This window comes from Bos indicus, chromosome 23, assembly GCF_029378745.1.
Source record: "Bos indicus isolate NIAB-ARS_2022 breed Sahiwal x Tharparkar chromosome 23, NIAB-ARS_B.indTharparkar_mat_pri_1.0, whole genome shotgun sequence".
NCBI classification, from domain to species: Eukaryota; Metazoa; Chordata; class Mammalia; order Artiodactyla; family Bovidae; genus Bos; species Bos indicus.
The window spans coordinates 24,509,340-24,531,383 of NC_091782.1; the positions used below are offsets into that span (position 1 = coordinate 24,509,340).

The 22,044-nt window shown below is 38.9% G+C and overlaps 1 protein-coding gene across 1 annotated transcript in view; it reads left to right on the plus strand.

The window, feature by feature from the left end:
• Positions 1-20,641, plus strand: part of TFAP2D (transcription factor AP-2 delta) — a 59,476-nt gene extending 38,835 nt beyond the window's left edge. The window contains exon 8 of the mRNA XM_019985401.2: positions 19,941-20,641. Within this exon, the coding sequence (XP_019840960.2) occupies positions 19,941-20,160 (220 nt within the window). The 3' untranslated portion in view covers positions 20,161-20,641. The remainder of the gene's footprint in view (positions 1-19,940) is intronic.
• The last annotated feature ends 1,403 nt before the right edge of the window (positions 20,642-22,044 follow it).

Sequence of the window (22,044 nt, forward strand, 5' to 3'; positions counted from 1 at the left end):
TACTTTTAAAGAACCCAGGATTATTGAAAGCATATCTTTAATTTTCTGAGATACTTTGGAAGAGAATAGACTGTTTTTCCTGATTAATTTATACCCTGAATGCAATGTGAAAAAGATTGTGATAATTTTTCAGGTGACTTCCAATTGTAAAACTCTAGAATTCTAATGCCAACATGGTATTTCTCACCAATTAAAATATTTATCCTCTTTTTTTATTACTATCATTTAGTTTTTTAAAAAAGCAACGCTAAGGAAAGACTAACATAAATTAAACTTTAAAAAGTTTTTGATACCTCTCGATGACTATAATGCCTTTGAAGAGGATATTACATTATATAAAGTAGTGAGTATTTAATAAATTGGAATTTTATATGCAATTTCAGTTCAGTTCAGTTCAGTTCAGTCACTCAGTCGTGTCCGACTCTTTGCGACCTCATGAATTGCAGCACACCAGGCCTCCCTGTCCATCACCAACTCCCAGAGTTCACCCAAACTCATGTCCATTGAGTTGGTGATGCCATCCAGCTATCTCATACTCTATCGTCCCCTTCTCCTCCTGTCCCCAGTCTATCCCAGCATCAGAGTCTTTTCCAATGAGTCAACTCTTCGCATGAGGTGACCAAAGTATTGGAGTTTCAGCTTTAGCATCAGTCCTTCCAAAGAACACCCGGGACTGATCTCCTTTAGAATGGACTGGTTGGATCTCCTTGCGGTCCAAGGGACTCTCAAGAGTCTTCTCCAACACCACAGTTCAAAAGCATCAATTCTTTGGCACTCAGCTTTCTTCACAGTCCAACTTTCACATCCATACATGACTACTGGAAAAACCATAGCAATTTAGAGATTGTCAAAAAAGAATATTTTTTTCATGCATCACAATGCTCCTCAAGATGTAACAGACACATCTCTGAAAACTAAACTTAGAATTTATCTTCTAAAAATGAATCAAATGTAGTATATGTTCCCAGGACTTTTCTCCTACCATTCAATTGGATTAGTGAAGGTGAATGTGCTAAAATTGGAGAAAGTATAGTGCCCAGAGGTAAGAGCAAAAGGTTTTGGAGTCAAGAGAACTTGTCTTCAAATCCGGACCCCTAGTACATTTGATCTGGGTTATCTAGGGCAATGTATGTATTCTTCTCAAGCTTATCTTTCTATAGCTTTAGATGGAATAAGAACCCTGCCATTATATAGTGGCAGTGGGCTAAAGTGAGAAAATGAGCATAGAGTAAGCATTTGATAAATAAACACTGTTTACTGCACCACTGATCCAAGTTTAAAGGTTTCTACTATCATATCTGTACAAATATTTTCCATATTTTTATTTATGTACATACTAAAAAGATAATTTCAACAGAAGTTCAATTAAAAACTTAATAATTTTTATGCAAGTTTAATTCTGGATTTAAGGAAGTTTGTTGAGTTACGAATTTACTCTAAGAAGGAATTCACTGTTCAAATACAGAGAACTGGGGCTCTCTGTCATGTGTACTAGGTCATTTCCAATCACAGATGTTGCAGCTTTTTTGGACAGTGGTCTGTCCTTTACCAGGCTCAAAACAGACTACATATCAATGTGTAAATTGACTATCAGCAACCATTTGTTTGTTTAGCATAGGCACAATCCGCTGATTTGTTTATAATTTTTAGTCACTGCCAGCTTAATGCCTCAGGACTCTTTAGAGAAAATGTTCATTGCTACACTTGGGCTGAATGTTTTCTAGTGTGTTTTATATGCTATTTGGTTCCTACCCATGCAGAATATGATAACAATCTAGTCTAGAATTACCCAGAGAAACTAATCTGATGTTTCCCGAAGAAGAGCTAAATGTATGGTAAATTACCCCCTCCTTATTCTCAGTTTAAAGAAAAAAGGGAGAGATTACATTTTGGGTGTAAAACTCTCGAGAGGATGTATGGCTGCAGATTCTCAATCACAGCAATTTGAAATGTATAACCATGTCTTAAAACATTCAACATTACCTGGTATATCTACTTATAAAAGTATCACGTATAAAATTTTGGTGTTGTTATTTATATGCTGAAGAGTTTGCCATCAGAAAGTTTTAACTCTCATTTACTATACTTTTTTAATGTTTGTCAGATTTTTTCATTTATTTTGCTTTAACTACATCCCAGATTATTTATTTAGATGAAATCTTCTGGATTTCATAATGGCAGATAGTATGACACTAGATATCACTTAACCAAAATTTACCTTATAGCAAATTTCCTAAATTATATCATTTTAAAAAATGTGGTTAAAAAAAAAAAAACACGCAACACAAAATTTACCATCTTAATGATTTCTAATACAGTAGTATTCAGTATAGTCACATTTTTAGGCAAACAATCTCCAAGACTTTTTCATTTTGCAAATCTGAAACCCTATAATCATTAAACAACAAATTTCCCCTTCCTCCCAACCCCTGACAACCACCATTCTACTTTCTGTCTCTATGAATTTGACTAAATACTTTGTATAAGTAAATTGATAAGTATTTTCTTTTTGTGACTGGCTTATTCCACTTTGCATAATATCCTCAAGGTTCATGTATGTTGTAGCACATGTTAAATTTCCTTCCCTTTAAGACTAAGTGGTATTCTTCTGTATGCATAAACCACATTTTGTTTATCCATTCATCCATTAGTGGATACTTGGGTTTCTTCCACTTATTGGCTATTGTGAATGGTGCTACTCTGTTCTTGGCTATTGTGAATACTGCTACTCTGAACATACATGTGCAAATATGTCCTGGAGAGCCTGCTTTCAATTTTTTTTGTATATATGTCCAGTAGTAAAGTCACTATGTCATGTGGTTTTCTATTTTTAATTTTTGAGAAAATGTCATATTGTTTTCTAATGTGGGTGTACCGTTTTACATTCCCACCCAGAGTGCACAGGGCCCCCACTTGTTATTCACCATCGTGGTTTGATTTGGGGGGTGGGTGGTAGTTACCCTAGTGAGTGTGAAGTGATATTTCATTGAAGTTTCGATTTGTATTTCCTTAATGATTGTGATGTTAATCATCTTTTAATATGCTTGTTGGCTATTTCTGTGATATCTTTGGAAAGATATTTATTTACATCCTTTGCCATTTGTAAACATGATTGCTTTGTGTTGTTCAGTTGTCGTTCTTTATGAATCTGTATATAAACCCCGTATTAGACATATGATTTGTATTTTCTCCCACTCTATAGGTTGCCTCTTTATTCTGTGGTATTCTTTGATGTACAGAAGTTTTTGATGTAGTTCAATTTGCCTATTTTTACTTTCACTGCCTGTGATTTTGGTGTCATTTCCAGGGAATCCTTGCCATTTGCAGTGTCATGAAGCTTTCCCCCTAGTAGGTTTTCTTCTAAGAGTTTTATAGTTTTAGGCCTTATGTTTAGGTCTTTGATCCATTTTGAATTAATTTTTGTATACAGTATGTGTCCAACTTCACTTTTTTGCATGTGTTAAAGAATTTTCTTTTAAACAAAGGGTTTAAACATGATTGACATTTCCAATTAAAATCCAAACTTAAGTTTCCTGCTGTAAACTGAATTTAAATGTGTATTTTTTGGTTTTTACTATGCATTTATTAAAAGTAGCCTCAGTAAAATATCTTAATAGGACTGTAAAGTCCAGCTTGTTGCCTGACCTTGGAAAAAGACTCTACACTTTAAAAATGTAGCTCTTAAATGTGGCTTCATAGTGGAATTTCTCTTGAAGCTTTTTAAAAATCTTGAAACCTGATGTACATTCTTAAAGATCTGATTTAATAGGTCAGGTCTCAGATTGGAGTCAGGCATCTGTATAATTTGCAAAATCTGAAGTTGATTTTCATAGACAGCTTGAAAGAGCCACAGTCCTAGGATATTCCTAGACTATTAGCTTTTTTTCCCTTAAAAGAAAAAATAATTCGAATTCATTTTTAAAGTGACTGAGAATTATGTAAAGTTCTATCTTGTACACTAGTGAATTAAATGAATTCTACATCTATTATCTTACTGATAATCTGGGTAGCAATGTGTTAGTGTGGAGGGTATCTATTTCATAATTTCCTGGTAGTGGTAACTTTAATTTTGACAGAAGCATCAGCTCAAGAGAAAAATGACTTAGAAAGAAAGTATATTACATCTGACATTGAAAGCAGTCCATTGGGAGAGACTGATTTCCACTGTTTTTGCTGAGTGCCGGCTGGGAAAGAAGTAAGGAGACAGTGTAATTAGACAGGCATAGAGACAACTCTGGTAGCATCAAGTTGTGCTACACTGTTTTATTTGATCAAAATCTCCTTCCCAATGCGAACTTCTTGAATTACACCTTCCAGGGTGGCTGCTTTGATATCTGGAGAACTCTGGCTTACTTTCAACAGATTGAATATGTCCAGGTAGAGCTAGGAAATGAACTGGCCTTGTGAAGCCCAAATAACTACTTCCAGTTTTCTGTGGTAGCTGACATATCAGGGTGCTCTGGGAAACTGTGGGCAGAGCAGTGACCCTTCTGCTGATTGACTCACAGCCTGGGATGCTGCTTGTTTCTATCAAAATGACAGGAGGCAGGTTTATTCGTTATTTGTAGTTTACTGAGTGCCATCCAAAGTGTATATTGCTTTAGAGAACATAGCAGACACCACAACACCTACGGGAAAGGGGAAGACAGTTGATAAAAATCTACAGACACCCCTACAGACACCATTCAGACAGAAATCAAAACTCTGATTTTCTGAAATGATAGGGATTCCCTTCTTGGAGAGCTCAAGAAATTAATAACTTTGCCCTTCTTTGTTCTTATGTTCTCATAATATCCTTGAATCTGAGGTCAAGTGAAAGTGCAGCAAACATAAAGGGAGGAAGTTAGACTGTTTCTAATGGGATTCTCCAGGGAAGAATACTGGAGTGGGTTTGCCATTTCCTTCTCCAGGGAATCTTCCCGACCCAGGGATCGAACCTGGGTCTCCCACATTGCTGGCAGACTCTTTACTGACTGAGCCACCAGGAAAGCCCTTTCTAATACTTAGTTTAGAGAAAACAGCCTATCAGAAAAATAAGGACGTTTTCTTTCTCAACACCCACCTTGGGAGTCTATTTTATTTTTTCTTGTATTTTTCCATGCTAATGGCAGGCGGTACAAAGACGGCTAAAGAATTGTCCCATCTTTAAGAACTTCTAATATGGAAGACAATTACATACAAAGATTTAAAATACAAGAGAGAGGGAGCTTATAATAGAGGGTTAAGCAGAGTGCAGGTAGTTACCGGGGATAATTCGGAAAGGATGTCTTCTTTTTTTTTTTTTTTTACTGTAAATACTTTTATAGTTGAAGTGCAGTTGAGTTACAATCATGTTAGTTTCAGGAGTACAGCACAGTGATTCAGTTATACATACATATATGTCCTTTTTCAGATTCTTTTCCCTTATAAGTTATTACAAAATATTGAGAATAGTTCCCTGTGCTATACAGCAGGTACTTGAAGGATTTCCTCTTTAGATCCACAGTACTTAGCACTGGTAAATGAATGACTGTGTGTGCATGCTCTGTTGTGTCCAAATCTTTTACGACCCTATGGACTGTAGCCCGCCAGGCTCCTCTGTCCATGGGATTCTCCAGGCAAGAATACTGGAGTGGGTTGCCATTTCTTTCTCTAGGGGATCTTCCTGACTCAGGGATTGAACCCGTGTCTCCTGCATTGCAGGCAAATTCTTTACTGCTTGAGCCACTGGGGAAGCTCCTAGCACTAGTATGTGCCCAATAAATATTTTACTAAATGTAGATTATGATACTAACTCTGTTAGGTCTTGTATGCATTCTCCCTTGTTTCCTTCCCAGGGCCATAGTATTTTAATTGAACCATGGGCTGGGGAAGTGAAATGATCAATGTACTTAAATTCTTCTGTTTGAGTCATAAAGTGTACTGACATCACATCTTCTTAGAAATAGACTCTCCTACAAATTCTGTAACACTTGGAAATAAGAAATGCCTAGGCTTCCTAGATATCTGTGTTTGCTGGTGATTAAATTTTCATCATTGATTCTCAGTGTTGGAAGGCCCCTCAAGTTGCCCACTCTCCTTCAACATTTGGATCGTCCCTCCAACATCCCTGTCAAGTTGTCACCCATTCCAGGCTGAACACCTTCCCATGATAGGCGGCTCTTTTCTTGCCTCGGCATCCCTTCTAGCTCTGACAGCTCTATTAGAAATGCCTTCCTTCCACTGAGGCAACATCTGTCTTCCTAACATTCCACTCCTTGGGGGCCCTACAGAGTCAGTTTAATCCTGTTTCCCTTCCAGTTTCTAAAGGCAGCTCTCATGTCTTTCTGAGTTTTCTCTTTCTGGGCTATTCATCTTCCTTTTCTTTGTGTTCCACACATAACATGCACTCCAGTCAACTTGACTAGTGTTTTCTGAGTGCTCTGGCTTGGCGACACGTGGAAGATAGGATATGTGTCTCTACTAAATGTGAGCATGTTTAGTCTTCCTCTCCAAGGAGCCTAAGATGTATACTGTTTTTGTTGTTTGCTTTTATTTTTTAAATTTTCTTGGGATGGAAAAATGGTGAGGAGGGGCTATTTTATTAATCTTGTGAAAGCATTGTTATTGGCAGAAGAGAAGTAATTTCAATTTAAATTTCAATTAAATCTCCAACCTCCAATCCCCAAAGAAAAACATCATAAAATAAATTACATGACTAGGCTTGGATTTAAGAAATAGAATCATTAGGCCTCCTTGAGGATGTTTTGCCAGTTCAAGGCGACTTCAAAGACCATTTTATTTAAGAATATCGGAAATAATAGGCCTGAATTGTGAAGGAAAAAAAATCGTATGCTTTGCCAACTTAAACTCCTTTTTATAAGGTTGAAATTAAACTTTAAAACTTAAACTCAAAAAATGTACTTACATTCACAACTGCAAAGAAAAACGTAATGTGTAAGTGGTCAAGTCTTATTCACTATTTAAGTTAAAAAGGATAGTCTGTATTTACATAAGAGAAAAAAACCCATTTCCCTTGAAGGAAAACTTTCAATAGAAAGAAATATAGACTAAAAAATAAAACAGACAACTGTTTTCCTTAGCAGACAAGTGAAACCACGATGCCTTTCTTGTGTGAATCTACATTAAATTACTTACCTTCATTTAATGTTAAGCAGGAAATTAAAGTGTAAATCAGTTGCCAACATTTATTATACTTCATAAGGTGGCAGTGATTTAGTCACTCAGTCATGTTCAACTCCTGCAACCCCTGCCGGGCTCCTCTGTCCATGAGAATTCCCAAGCAATCACACTAGAGTGGGTTGCCATTTCCTCCTCCAAGGGACCTTCCTGACCCAAGGATCGAACCAGGTCTCCTTCACTGCAGGCAGACTCTTTACTGACTAAGCCACCAGGGAAGCACCACTTCCCAACATGCATGGCCCCAAACCAAATGCTGCAAGAGATTCGAACATTCAAACATCTATTGCAGGTCATTTGATAACGTTTTTGGGGAGTTTTAGGTTCAGCATATAGGAGACTAGTGTTGTGAGTTTCAGGTGAACAGCAATGAACATACTATACATGTATCCATTTTCCCCCTAAATTCCCCTCCCATCCAGACCACTGGCATTTTTTAAATAATGTCCCTGGGTGATTTTTGCATGTATCCAGGGTTGAGAACCAGCACCCAAAGGAACCACAGAACCTTTTCTGAATGTTGACAGGCCTTGCTAATGAGTGGACTATAAGGATTCCTCACTACCAGAGAATCATACACCTTAATTATGCACCTCAATCAACCTCCATTTTAAAAGCCCTTGGGCCAATGGGATAATATAATTTATGTAGACAATAAGCACAGTCAGCCAGTTCCCTTTTTCTCTGCTTCCTCTGCCGGTTAGGCTACAAAGGATAGATGTCATCAAGCAGCTCTGGGTGCAAAGGCCCCAGCTGTTTTTCTCAGGCTGAGGTCTCTCTCCATGACCTATATTCAGGAGACATGAAGCATCTTCCCCTCATGGTTCTGAAAAGAACTAAGGTTTTGCAGAGAAGCCCCACAATCCTTTGCTGGTGTTCTCCAGTGGCTATTTCCCAGCCTCCTGCCCTCATGGCTTTTCTCACAAGTGGAAGGAGGCATTTTTCCAGCTGCCACCTAAAACTGTAGTGAGGAGTACAGACTGAGCCTCAGGCTACAGTTGGACCCAAACCTGCAGTCATTGAATAATCCAGGAGAGAAGGAAAAGAAGACTTATCTTCCCTTTAAATCTTGCTACCTGCATGCCTCCCGGAGGCCAGAAAGCAGAACTGAGGTTGGTGACAGTGGCATCCGTATGCTATGCAGGACATCAAAGATGCATGAGAGCAAGCACACACTGGCGTGATGCAACATAACAAAATAATAGGAGCAGCCCAAACTAGTTCAACCTTTACAGACACCAAAACTTTTCCAGATAGAAAGTTAAAATTTGATAAAATAAAATCAGGTTTTGCTCTAATTATCTAAATGATAATCTTCTTTCTTTCTTTTTGTCTTTTTGTTTTTTGTTTGGCCGTGTGGTTTATGGGATCTTAGTTCCCCGACCAGGGATCAAACCTATGCCCCCTGCAGGAGAAGCACAGAGCCCTAACCCCTGGGCCACCAGGGAAGTCCCAGGATATTTCCCTTGAATTTCAGTCTTCCAGTTTGCAGCATAATAGTATCTACTACGCCCAGCTTTTTGTTTCCCAAAAGAAAGCCAAAAAAATCTGTCCTTGGTTGTTGGACACAACTGAGTGAGGCAGTCTTCAGTGGCACATAGTAATGAGACTTTCATTTTCCTTCTAATCCTGTTAAATTAGTGTTTGCTCGTTGTTGTTATTGTTCAGTTGTTGAGTCTTGTCTGACTCTTTGTGACCCAATGGACTGCAGCACCCCAGGCTCCTCTATCCTTCACTATCTTGCAGAGTTTGCTTAAATTCATGTCCATTGAGTCGATGATGCTATTTAACCATCTCATCCTCTGCCACTCCCTTCTCCTTTTGCCTTCAATCTTTCCCAGTGTCAGGGTCCTTTCCAGTGGGTCGGCTCTCCACATCAGGTGGCCACAGTACTAGAGCTACAGCTACAGCATCAGTCCTTCCAATGAATATTCAGGGTTGAGTTCCTTTAGGACTGACAGCTTTGATCTCCTTGCCTTCCAAGGGACTCTCAAGAGTTTTCCCCAGCACCACAGTTTGAAAGCATCAATTCTTCAGCGCTCAGCCTTCTTTATGGTCCAGCTATCACATTGTACACGATTACTGGAAGAACTATAGCTTTGACTATATGGACCTTTGTCAGCAAAATGATGTCTCTGCTTTTTAATATGCTGTCTAGGTTTGTCATAACTTTCCTTCCAAGGAAAGTAAGTAACAAATGTCCTTTCCTTCCAAGTGTCTTTTAATTTCATAGCTGCAGTCACTGTGCATAGTGATCTTGGAGCCCAAGAAAATAAGATCTCTCACTGCTTCCACTTTTCCCCCTTCTATTTGCTATGAAGTGATGGGACCAAATGCCATGATTTAGTTTTTTAATGTTGAGTTTTAAGCCAGCTTTTTCACTCTCCTCTTTTACTTTCATCAAGAAGCTCTTTAGTTCCTCTTCACTTTCTGCCATTAGAGAATGTTTACTTAGTAGGTAGAAAGGATATGTTGGACCTCAGGCCCAACTTTTTTTAAAATTCAAGTACAGTTGACTTACAGTACTATGTTAGTTTCAGTATATATCAGTATATAGTATATAGCACAGTGATTCAGTATGTTTAGACTTTTTAAAATGTTATTATAAGATAATGACTATAATTCCCTGTGCTATACAGTGTATCCTTATTGCTTATCTATTATACATAATAACTGGATCTCTTAATCCTCTAACCCTAACTTGCCCCTCTCCCCTTCCTTCTGCCCTCTGGTAAGTACTAGTTTGTTTTCTGTATCTGTGAGTCTGTTTTTGTATTGTTATAGTCATTTATCTGTGTTATTTTTTAGACTCCACATATAAGTGATTTCATACAGTATTTGTCTTTGTCTTTTTCTGACTTATTTCACTAAGCATGATATTCACTGGGTTCATTCACATTGCTTAAAATGGCAGACCTTAGTTTTTCCTGCAGTGGCTATACCACATCTTTGCAAATTCATCTGTTGATGGACAGTTGGGTTGCTTCCATATGTTGGCAATTGTAAATAATGATGCTGTGAACACTGGCATACATGTATCTTTTTGTATTAGTGCTTTCATTTTTTTCTGGATATATACCCAAGAGTGGAATTGCTGGATATCATATCATAGCTCTATTTTTAGTTTTTTGAGAAAGCTCCATACTGTTTTCTACCAAGGTATGTTCCTATCAACAGTGTATAAGGTTTTCCTTTTCTCCACATCGTTACCAACATTTGTTACTTGCAAATGATAGCAATTTGTTGATACTTTTGTTGATAGCAATTCTGAAAAGTGTGAGGTAATGTCTCATTGTTGTTTTGATTTGCATTTCTCTAATATTAGTGGTGTTGATCCGTCTTTTCGTGTGCCAGGCCCAACTCTTGCCAAGATAGGAAGAATTCAGGGGAAGATTCCATAGAAATTTGCTTTAGGCCATGCTTTAGAAAATTACCTTAGTAGCTTAATTTAAATTAGTTTAGACAAATCAATTAAAGTAATGATAAAGCATTTCTGAAGGACAATTAGGGCAATATGGAAAAAGCTTTGTAACATGTCTCTAGCGGACAGCAAGGCTGTTGAAATGTAAACTATATTTACTTGTTCCTCTGGTAGATGTTTATTCAGATCCTATATTAACCTATATTCCAAGTAAGCACTGAAGCTTTGGAGATTTTAAAGATAAATACGTAAGGATGTAGCCACAAGCAAAAAATATTCATTTAGCCAGAGATCACAGGGAGTTTGTGAAATTTCTATTATATAGAAGTCTCCTGATAATTCCTCATGATTAATGTCAAGTAGTTTATAAACATAAATACTGCTGGAGTTAAAGATGGGTTGTTAATAACGTCTTCTTAGAAAATTGCACAGGGAGAATGAATAAAGAATAACAATTTATTCTTTTTCAAGCAACAATCTCTTCTCTACTATCCTCTATGACCGCTTTCATTTTTCCTCAATTTCTTCTTTTTTTAAAAAATATTTATTTCTTTATTTGGCTGTGCTGGGTCTTAGTTGCAGCATGCAAAGTCTTAGTTGAGACATGTGGAATCTAGGTCCTTGACCAGGGATCGAATCCAGACCCCCTGCATTGGGAACTCGAAGTCTTAGCCACTGGACCACCAGGGAGTTTCTCAATTTTTTCATTTTTAATCTCACTAACAGAGAGTACAATTTGAACTGTTGCAATATATTTTCCTTTAAAAAGTTAAAATCTATCTCTGTAGTATGTGTTCAGGTCAATAAAAATAGTATAAGTCAATTGTGTGTACATGTGTGCATACACTAATGCAGAGTCTCCCTAGAAAAGGTGGTTTTACCATTTGGTGTCTGTCCCATTGCTGAGATGTGAACAAACATACTTTAACACTAGGGGCAATGTCAAAAATAGGGTTTCACCTCTGGATCCAGCAAACTGTTACTTAACTTCCTAAACTGAGCCAATTAGAAGATGGTTTATGTGGCAGAAAGATGCTCTGCTGCTGCTGCTGCTGCTAAGTCGCGTCAGTTGTGTCTGACTCTGTGCGACCCCATAGATGGAAGCCCACCAGGCTCCCCACTCCCTGGGATTCTCCAGGCAAGAACACTGGAGTGGGTTGCCATTTCCTTCTCCAATGCATGAAAATGGAAAGTGAAAGTGAAGTCACTCAGTCGTGTCTGACTCTTATCGGCCCCATGGACTGTAGCCTACTAGGCTCCTCCGTCCATGGGATTTCCGAGGCAAGAGTACTGGAGTGGGGTGCCATTGCCTTCTCCGAGAAAGATGCTGTAGAGAATGTCGATTAAGAGGTCTAGCAAATCAGGGGTTTTTAAAACCATGAGTAAAAGTAAGAAGATGACTGTTAAATATAAGTTACATTTTCTGGAACATTGGGTGCTGTAAACTACAACAGTCTGGGTTTTCTCAGTAGGTAGTTGTCAAAACCTGTCTGCTCCTCAGTGTGAAATTAGTTGTGGGAAAATTAAATCAATGAGCTGGAATCTACTTAGAAAACAGTTCAAGGTGAATGTAGTTATAAGCCTGACTAGCTAGCATCCAAACTTCACATTTTGACCCTCGTTTTTTGGTTTGACTTACTGTTTGGTGAGCCTTTTCCCTGAAAATTGCTCGAGTCAGCTGTCTCCTTTTCTCAATGTACTGCAAGGGGATGTTTTCCTTAATCTCTCCTAAATTTCACATCATTGATTTAGCCCACCAACTAAGCTTTTTACCACGTAAAGGTATTTCAGAACTTTGGTTCTGTTATCCAATGCAGCAATTTTCCTCTCTATTCTAATGCCAGCCATTAAGTTACAAATCCATGATGCTGTCAATCACATTGTCAATTAAGATGTGGAGCAGAGTAGGATTAATGAGAGTCTTGCGGCATTCCACTGGAAACTGAGGAACGTTTAGCTTTTGTTAACTCAATTATTATTACTGAACCCATGCAACACTGTAGTGATATTTTAAAAAAAATATTAGCCCCTTAGATGTATTCATTACATGAACAAATTGCAATAATTCCATTTAATGGAAAACCTACCAGCAGTAAAAAGAAATCGTCTATTGATAAACACCACAATCTGGGTGAATCCCAAAATTATTAGGCAAAGGGAAAAGAGCCAGTGATAAAAGCCTGTAGACTTCATGATCCAATTTATATGACATTCAGGGGGAAAGTAAAAACTATATAGATAGAAATTAGAACACTGATTCCCAGGATCTTGGGATGAAGAAAGTGTATTGACCAAAACGAATTACAAGAAAATGTTTTGGGTAATGGTAGTCATGACACAACTTTGTAAGTTTGTCGAAATTCAACAAACTACATCCCTAAAAAGGATTAGTATTACTGTATGTAAATTCAAACTAGGTATACATGATTTTTAAAAATATCTCATTATAAGAAATTTACTATGGGACTAATTAAATGTAATTTAATAACCGAGAATTTCTAAAATCTGTCTCTTTCCTCCCCTGCTTTGATTATTAAGGTATCTGTTGTTCAGTCGCTCAGTGGTGTCTGACTCTGCAACCCCATGGACTGCAGCACGCCAGGCCTCCCTGTCCTTCACTATCTTCTTAAGTTTGCTCACACTCATGTGATGCCATCCAACCATCTCATCCTCTGCCGTCCCCTTCTCCTCCTGCCCTCAATCCTTCCCAGGATCAGGGTCTTTTCTAATGAGTTGGCTCTTCATATCAGGTGGCCAGTGTATTGGAGTATTCTATTTCACTACTTCTGTTCCATCTTCTATAATTTTTCAAAGATTACTCAGCCACTCGAATGTCTCAGAAGCAAACACTTATGTTTTATCTTTAAATAGGAGTTTCCTATACTTTAAAAAAAAAAAAAAAGTTGCAGTTCCACTAATACCCTTGCCAGTTTTAAAGATTAACCTCTTTGAAAAGAAAGCAAAGTATCTTAATTACCACTTAATCCTTCACTTGCTAACGTAGTACTCCCTCACCTAAGCCTGTCTCTGTATTGTTCTTCTTCCTCATTCTTGGAACAGAAATTCAAACTACAGGTCTTAGACTTCCTTGGTGGTCTAGTGATTATGAATTCACCTTCCATGCAGGGGACACAGGTCCCCCGGTCGGGGAACTTAAATACCACATACCTCAGGGCAACTAAGCCTGTGTGCCTGCAATGGAGGCCCAGCACAACCCCAAAAAATTAAATTCTACAGGCTGGGGTAACAGAGACTCCTGGACGAAACCAAGGAAACTTTAGTCTTTGTTAACTCAATTATTCCGTACATGGGGGTCCTGCCTCCTCTCCCTCAAGACTCTGCCTCCTGGAAGTGACAAATACCCAAATGGTGGCAATCAGACAATGTCAAGTAGAGTGTGAAAGTGAAAGTGAAGTTGCTCAGTCGTGTCCCACTCTTTGCGACCCCATGGACTGTAGCCTACCAGGCTCCTCCCTCCATGGGATTCTCCAGGCAAGAGTACTGGAGTGGGTTGCCATTTCTTTCTCCAGGGGATCTTCCTGACCCAGGGATCGAACCTGGGTCCCCATATTCCAGGCAGACGCTTTAACCTCTGAGCCAAGTAGAGCGCAGGTTGACAATATTAGTGCCCCGCTCAGTCCTGTTTGTTTTGGTTGTTGTTGGCTGGTGGTTTGGTTCTATTTTGGTTTTTTTTGAAGGCTAGACTCTAACATTTGATTACCAGTTTACAGTAAGAATTCAAGCCACAGATTGTTGGAGATACATTTAACATCTTATTTGCCACTTACATTAAAATCTATGTTAATATAGATTTTATATTAATATACTAAATCTTATATTAATTTTTTTTCTCACTACAAGCTCTTTAGTAACAAGTTGAATAAAAAAGGAAGAGAGAGAGAGAGGTGTAAAAATACTTTTCCTGAAGGCCCCAGGAAGGGGAGGCACTGTCAGAACTCACTTGGCCAGGGCAGGCAACCCAGCCAGAGGCAGAAGGGAGACCAGGGCCCGGCCTGGGAGCAGCCCGCGGCCCAGGGTGCTGAGAGCAGGAAAGCTCAGGCCTCAAGCAGGGGCCGTGCAAACGCCAAAGCCCTGCAGGGAGTGATGGGTTGAGGGCTGCCTGGAGGAAGCCACGAGCACCATCTTCCCCTGCATTGGGTAGACACACGTGTACGCATGAGAGCTGGTATCTGTTCACAGCTTACGTACACAGAGCAGAAAGAGGGGTTCCAGAGTTGAGGAATAGCTTTGAGAAGTCTCTAGAAGCCTGAGGGCAAGGGCAGAACCTGGAGGCTGCTGTTCCCCTCGGAGCCTCAGGAGCCCAGGCCCTCCTGCCGGCACTGGAGGACCTCCATGACTGCCTTTTCAGGCATGGTCAAAGTTGAAACTTGGATGATCACTTATGCTGTAACTGATATGGCTCCATATAGCTTCCTCTTTGATGATGAGATCTTGCCCTCATTTATTTTCTTTTCATTGTGTTCTCTGGGCTCTAGTTTTATATTTTGGGGTGGGGGTGGGGTGGGGAATGTTACTCCTTTCTCTTCAGAATTCAAGTTTTCTCATCACTTTGGCAAGTTTCTGTCCTTTGGTAGAAGCATATCCTTTTCAATGTCTTAATCAGGGGACCAGGAAACTAACTCCTTTTTTCAATATTATCCAAGGAGCTTTGAAGGGTGAGTGGTTTTTAGATTGGCTGGAAAAAAAAAGGGGGGTGGAGGATAAACAAACACAAGTGGGAATGACCATTGTAGGTTTAAAGATAGAGAAGAGATAAGCCTTTCAAAAATAAAATAATAGAACATATGATTATAAAGAGTGAAGAAAGGAGAGCAGTAAAATGCAAACACATTAAGAAAGCTGATATAACCTTTGTATTGTCTGCCAGGGTTGAGCAAAATGTGTTAAATGTGGCATGTGCTAGAAACATCTAGCACAATGTTGGTTGTCTTTCTCACTTGTCTACTTGAGGGCAAACTTTTAGATGAATATGAATTTATAAAGACTTTTATATTTTGATAACCTACTTCAAGCCATCATGGCTGCTACTTAGCCCAGGTAATATTTACTTGTGAAATGCTCTCTGGTATTAATTTGATAAAATAGATGCAAATGCCAAATATAACTTAAGCGTTAAATCTATGGCTAAAAAATATTTTCTAAGGGCAAAAAAATGGCCTTATCAAAGATTTTGAAGATTTGACTATGGTGTGTTACCTTACACATGACTTTATTTTCTGTCTAGGACTGAAAATCAGCCTCATCTTTCCATTTTTCTCATGTTTTTCTGTAGACTCTACATTATTCCTTTTCTCCTTTTTGCGTGTCACTGTAAATGAGAGATATACCTATTTTTCTAAAATGGTTGGGGCCAAAAGAAAAACATGGATGTCCCCAGAAATTGTTTTAATCATCCTCTGATTTTACACTTTGTTCTGTGATTCTCATACAGTATCGGATTACTTTAATTATTTAGGTTCATAAACCTCACTGAACACTGCTAGAACAGAGCTATACTTTGCATTTAGCATTATCCTATGCAATGTTCCATGCATATTTTTTGATGTGCAGGTAGTGTGAAATCAAGGAAATTAACATTTACATTATATTTTTTGTTTTGAAGATAACACCTCAGATCCTTCCTTTTCTTACATCGAATATTTCCGAGTTTTAGACTTCTCTGTTGAGCTAAGTGGTTTTTCAATGTCCATAACCTTCTGTCATGTCCTTGGTTTTAAGAAGTGCACCATAAGCATTATTCCAGTGAACTTCAGCTTAGAGCTGGAAAGAAACTTGCAGATGTTTTCATCAGACCATCTTACAAGGCTCTTTGTAACTTCCCACAAATTACACAGTGCCTAAGGTCAAAGGCAATGTGAAGACTCTGTGCAAAGAGTTCTCAACCCAGGGCACATGGGACAATGCAGCTTACAAAAGATCAGGTACAGATTTTAGAAGCAAGAAAGACCATCAGCCAAGGAGGGATGCCAACCTGAGAATCTTTCATTATGGCAACCACTCTTGTCAACATGGAGAAGTAGAGCATTTATATAGACCCATCTACTTTGTACTTGGCCTTAAAAAAGTTTTTTTTAATATTTATTTTTATCTATGTATTTGGCTGTACCAGGTCTTAGTTGCGGTGTGCAGGGTCTTCGAGCTTCACTGCTGTACGTGGGATCTTTAGTTGAGGCATGTGAACGCTTAGTTGTAGCATGTGTGACCTAGTTCCCTGACCAGGGATCAAACCCAGGCCCTCTGCATTGGGAGCAGAGTTTTAGCCACTGGACTACCAGGAAAGTTCCTGTAGTTGGCCTTTTAGAATCCTAGCTTTAAACAGGAAAATGAGTAAGAATGATCTTTCATGCTACGAGCCGGCCCATAGAACAAAGCTCAGTTAGAGAAGTTGAGCAAAAACAGCCAATAGACTGATTTCTCAAAATGAAGTCATAAACACACCCACAGCCTGAGAGGAATGTAAATAAGCACAGAGTCAATACAGAATTTCTCCTGCAAATTATTTAATATGTCTGAGTATCTGTTTCTTCATCTGTAAAATGGACATAATAATACTTCTTAGAGTTGTTGCCCAGATTATATCAGAGGTGCAGAAGAAAGCACTCAGAACACAGCCTGGCATATGGTCAGAACTCAGATATTGGCTACTAACCTTAATATTTACCCAAGTGGAACTAAATTCTGTAATTTCTGAAAGAGGAGTCAAAACTGAGAGGACATGGCAATAGAGAGGAAAATAAATTCGTCTAATGGGCTTCCCTGGTAGCTCAAATGGTAAAGAATCTGCCTGCAGTGCAGAAGACCCTGGTTTGATCCCTGGGTCAGGAAGATCCCCTGCAGTAGGAAATGGCAACCCACTCCAGTATTCTTGCCTGGAGAATTCCATGGACAGAGCAGCCTGGTGGGCTACAGTTCATGGGGTCACAATGGGTCAGACACCGCAGAGGACTAAGTGAATTTCACTTTCACTTTCAATGGTACAAGGAGCCCTGAACAGGAATAAAGCATGAGAAAAGAGGTATCCCGTTAGCATGTATAACATCCTATGGAAAAAACTGAACGAACTTTTTGGTCAACCAAATAGTTTGAGCTCAGGGCCAAGCATCTAGACATTAATAGATGGCCTCATTTGTTCTTTATGCGGTTGCCACCATGATTAATTCTTCTACCACTTTAATCAACTCCATTTATGTTCTGTCTTCCTGGTAAGTTCTAAAACATTTGGATTCCCCTCTAACTGTTATCATTGTAGAAATGGAGCCGAAGTCAGTTTTCCTGTTCAGCAATGTGAGATATGTATATGTATATGCTTCAACAATGGTGATGCCTTACTCATAAAAGGCAAACTTTGGTGTATATAGTTACCCAAGCATTAACCAGTCTTGTTTTCTAAATAATTGGTGACTGAGGTCTGGTTTTTTTTCTTTTTAATGTATGTTAGTTGTGACTTAGGCATAGGGTAGGCTTTGTAAAATGCCAGCATGAAAGATAGTAGCAACCTGTAAAATATAATGGACATGCAGAAAAATTCACCCTCACCATGAACATCCCACAGCCAACAATTTCTACCATTTGCTGAAACACTTCCTAATAGTCTGGCATCCTCCAGACTCCTTTGTGTGTATTAATATAAGCAATAACTCCATGTGCTTGATCTTACTATTATCACCATTGAGGCATATCAGTAGCTGCCTTGATCCTAAATTCATCATTTGCAATATTTTAAGAGCTTGTCATTTTTGTCCCTTAAGATTACATACCTAAAGAAGGATAACTAGCAAACTAACATATTGTGAAGGATAGTACTATCTGATTTTAAAATTGCTAATGTCACAGTGGGCTTCCCTGGTAGCTCAGCTGGTAAAGAATCCGCCTGCAATGCAGGAGACCTGGGTTCAATCCCTGGGTTGGGAAGTTCCTCTGGAGGAGGGCATGGCAACCCACTCCAGTATTTTTGCCTGGAGAATCCCCACAGACAGAGGAGCGTGGAGGGCTACAGTCCATGGGGTCACAAAGAGGTGGACACAACTGAGCGACTAAGTATAACGTCACAATAACTATAACAACTAGGGCTTGTAAGTAGTTAACGACTTCATTTATCAAATGTACCATTTATCAGCCATGGTATTTATAGATAAATGGATATAATAACATGTGCAAGATGTACATCAAACATGTTTTTCTATATTTTATAAGATATGAGTAATGGGGAGCAACCTGACAATGTCACTTCAGGAACAACAGACACAAGTGAATAATCTGGGTGGGTTCTGTTTGCAGAAAGAATGAATCTACGCTTAGGTGTTTGTTCAACTAGAGAGGATGTTTGTTACGGTTGGATGGGCTACCAATGCTGAGGTTGCCACAGCCCTCCCTACATGACTCATTAGTTATGGTTATTAGTGAATTAATTACCTGCTGAAACCCCAGAAAAGAGATAGGAGACAGGAGATGAGTAGATTCCTGCCATCTTGTTCTGTTCATATCTGCACAGCTGCATGGCTATTTTGAGAGAAAGTAGAGGGCAGTACCTTTCATTTTAAGCAGATGGGAATTGCAAACATCACTTCTTTTGGTCTGTTGTGGAAAGGTTAGTCCTGGGTCCAACTTACCTGCAAGGGAAGCTTGGGAATGTGGCCTCCAGCAGGATGCCTTATGCTCAGATAAAACTTCATAACTTTGAAGAAAAGAAAAATGAAGTTAGAGGAACAGCTAACCGTCAGGCACACTCAGCCACTTTTGGTCTCTTATTGTGTGATCTGGGCTTATGTAAGTGTATGTGCCATTCTTAAAAGCAATGATTCTCACAATAGAAAGTTGTATTTACTGGCTTTCTTAATGGTATAGAGACGCAGAGTCAAGGCATGTGTCAAACACTTGGAATTGCTAATAATTAGTGCCTACCAAGTCTATCAGGGTTTCCCTGGTGGCTCAGTGGTAAAGAACCCACCAGTGCAGGGGGTACAGGTTCAATTCTGGGTCAGGAAGACCCCCTGGAGAAGGAAATGGCAACCCACTCCAGTGTTCTTGCCTGGGAAATTCCATGGACAAAGGAAGCTGGCGGACTGCAGTCCATGGGGGTCAAAAAAGCATGGGACACAACTCAGTGACTAAACAACAACAAATCAAGTCTATTAATGACATATTATAACAAATAGACCTAAACTTCTTATCATTCAGAGCATTGACTTGCGTCTACCTTCCACCATGCTTGGCACCATTTAGGAATAATAAATGCTTTTTAATGTAATGTTCCAGATTAAATGGGGAGGGAGGGATGATTTGTTATCCCATATCATACTGCCAATTGCTCATCTCTTTTTCTACTGTTTCTCATTTCCAGTTTGATCACTCATGGCTTTGGGACCCCAGCAATATGTGCAGCCCTAAGCACTTTCCAAACAGTCCTCAGTGAAATGCTGAACTACTTGGAAAAACACACGACTCACAAAAATGGTGGAGCAGCAGATTCTGGCCAAGGACATGGCACCTCGGAGAAAGCCCCCCTGCGGAAAACTTCAGAGGCCGCCGTGAAAGAGGGCAAAACCGAAAAGACAGACTAACTACATCAAACAGAATCTATTTCCAGAGAGTCTTGCTGCTGATATTTTTTCTAATTTATATATCATTGAGGGTGATTAATCTTCAGTGGACAAAATCTCTGCCCTCCCCCAGCCCTCCATAAAAAAAAAACAAAAATGGAAATGAAAAATGAAACAAAAAAGGACAAAATCAAAAAAAAAAGACAAAAAAAAAGGAAAACAGCAGTGTAACTGTGTGATAAAGTTGTCACTTTTTAATTTATGTTATGATAAACTCCTTTTGTGCACGTAATTTATTGTTCCAAATTATATACATCACAATTTTTAAGCACTTCTGGACTTTGGAGAGGCAGCACATGCTTTTTCACATCTAACTGATGCACTTTCTTATCCAACTCTGTAGTTAGGGATCAGAAAGCATGACCAAACTGGAACCCACCACCAGCGCCCACAGTGCCCGTCTTTCTCCACTTAATCCCCTATAACAAAAGAGTGCCTCTTTCCACTAAATAGACCAATTTGGCGATCAATCCATCAATAAATGCTTTGGGAACTGAAAAGGGCATTCATGAATCTTTGTCCTGTGAACTGACAGCAATTTTAAAATCTTGGTCACCGCTAGCCCACTTAACTACCAGTGCCTTGGTGGTATTTAAAAACTCCAGAAAACTCTATCCCCTCTTCATGTGATTATTCCCACCCCATCCTAAGACCAATTTTTTAAAAGAAAAGACTCAGCAGAATGTTTAAGAGATAAGAGATGACCTCTTCTATCCAATCTCCTCACATCCCCAGCCTAACAGTTTAAGGAAGCAGACGGCACATAGCGGGTCAGGGCAAGATGGATATAGGAAAGGGTAGCTCGGCTACTTAGGCTTCCAAAGAAAAGCTGTGGTAGTGTCTCACCTGGAAAAGCATGAGAATAGGAACAGCACTGTCCAGGAAGCCCTGCCCCTCAGAGACAGGAGAGGAGCCAGGGAACTCGTGGAGGCCCCTCGAAGTGTTGGCGGCCAATGATTGTGTGGTTATAATGACAGCCGCTCTTCTTTTTCTGCCTTTGTCGTTCTTCTACCTGCCAGTAGCTGTGTTCTAAACCTTTAGAGGCTCAAAGCATTCAGGTCTGTGTTCAATAAAGAAAACGAAAACACAGTGATCAGAGAAGACTTTTGCTTTTTAGATGCTTCCTTTTTTCATAGCTTGTTCTTAAGCCTTATTGTCCTTTAGTTAAAACACTGAAAACAAGAGGTTCCTGGCTGCAAAGTCCAGGGGCTAATTGAATGAAAGTTCAGTCCATTAAAACCTGAATGTGTAGAGAAACCTAATTGGCACCACACAGTACTAACCTTTCTACTGTTAACAGTTCTCAAAGTTGTAAGCAAATAAAAATGTAGGTCATCATCAATGAAAAATATCATTTAAAAAACACGTGAACCTCTGACATTGTTTAGCATGAAAATATTCTCCTCTCGTTAACATACATCAATTACTTTCAGAAAGTCTCGGCCACAGTATAACCCCATAAGGAATATTATTATTATTTTTAATGGAAAGGAAATTGCTTGAGAGTTTTCATCAAGAGATCACAAGAAAATGTTTTTTACCTGATAATTCTTAAAATCATTTAACTTTTATCTTCAATCTTATACAGAAAAGAGGAACATAACCAATGGATATTTAAATTTTCTAGATTAAATTCCGTTAACAAAAGACCCTAATAAGGGATTCTATAATAAAGCGGTTTTATAGTTAACGCAGTAGAAGAGTTTAAAGAAAATGTAAAAGTAATGCATTGTGACTTCGTGTGTTTCTCTAGTTCCATTTTTTAAAATCTTACCGTTATTCATGGCTTTAAATTTTTTTAATAAAATAGAATAAAAGCTGAGATTCTGCTGCAGTTCCAAATTT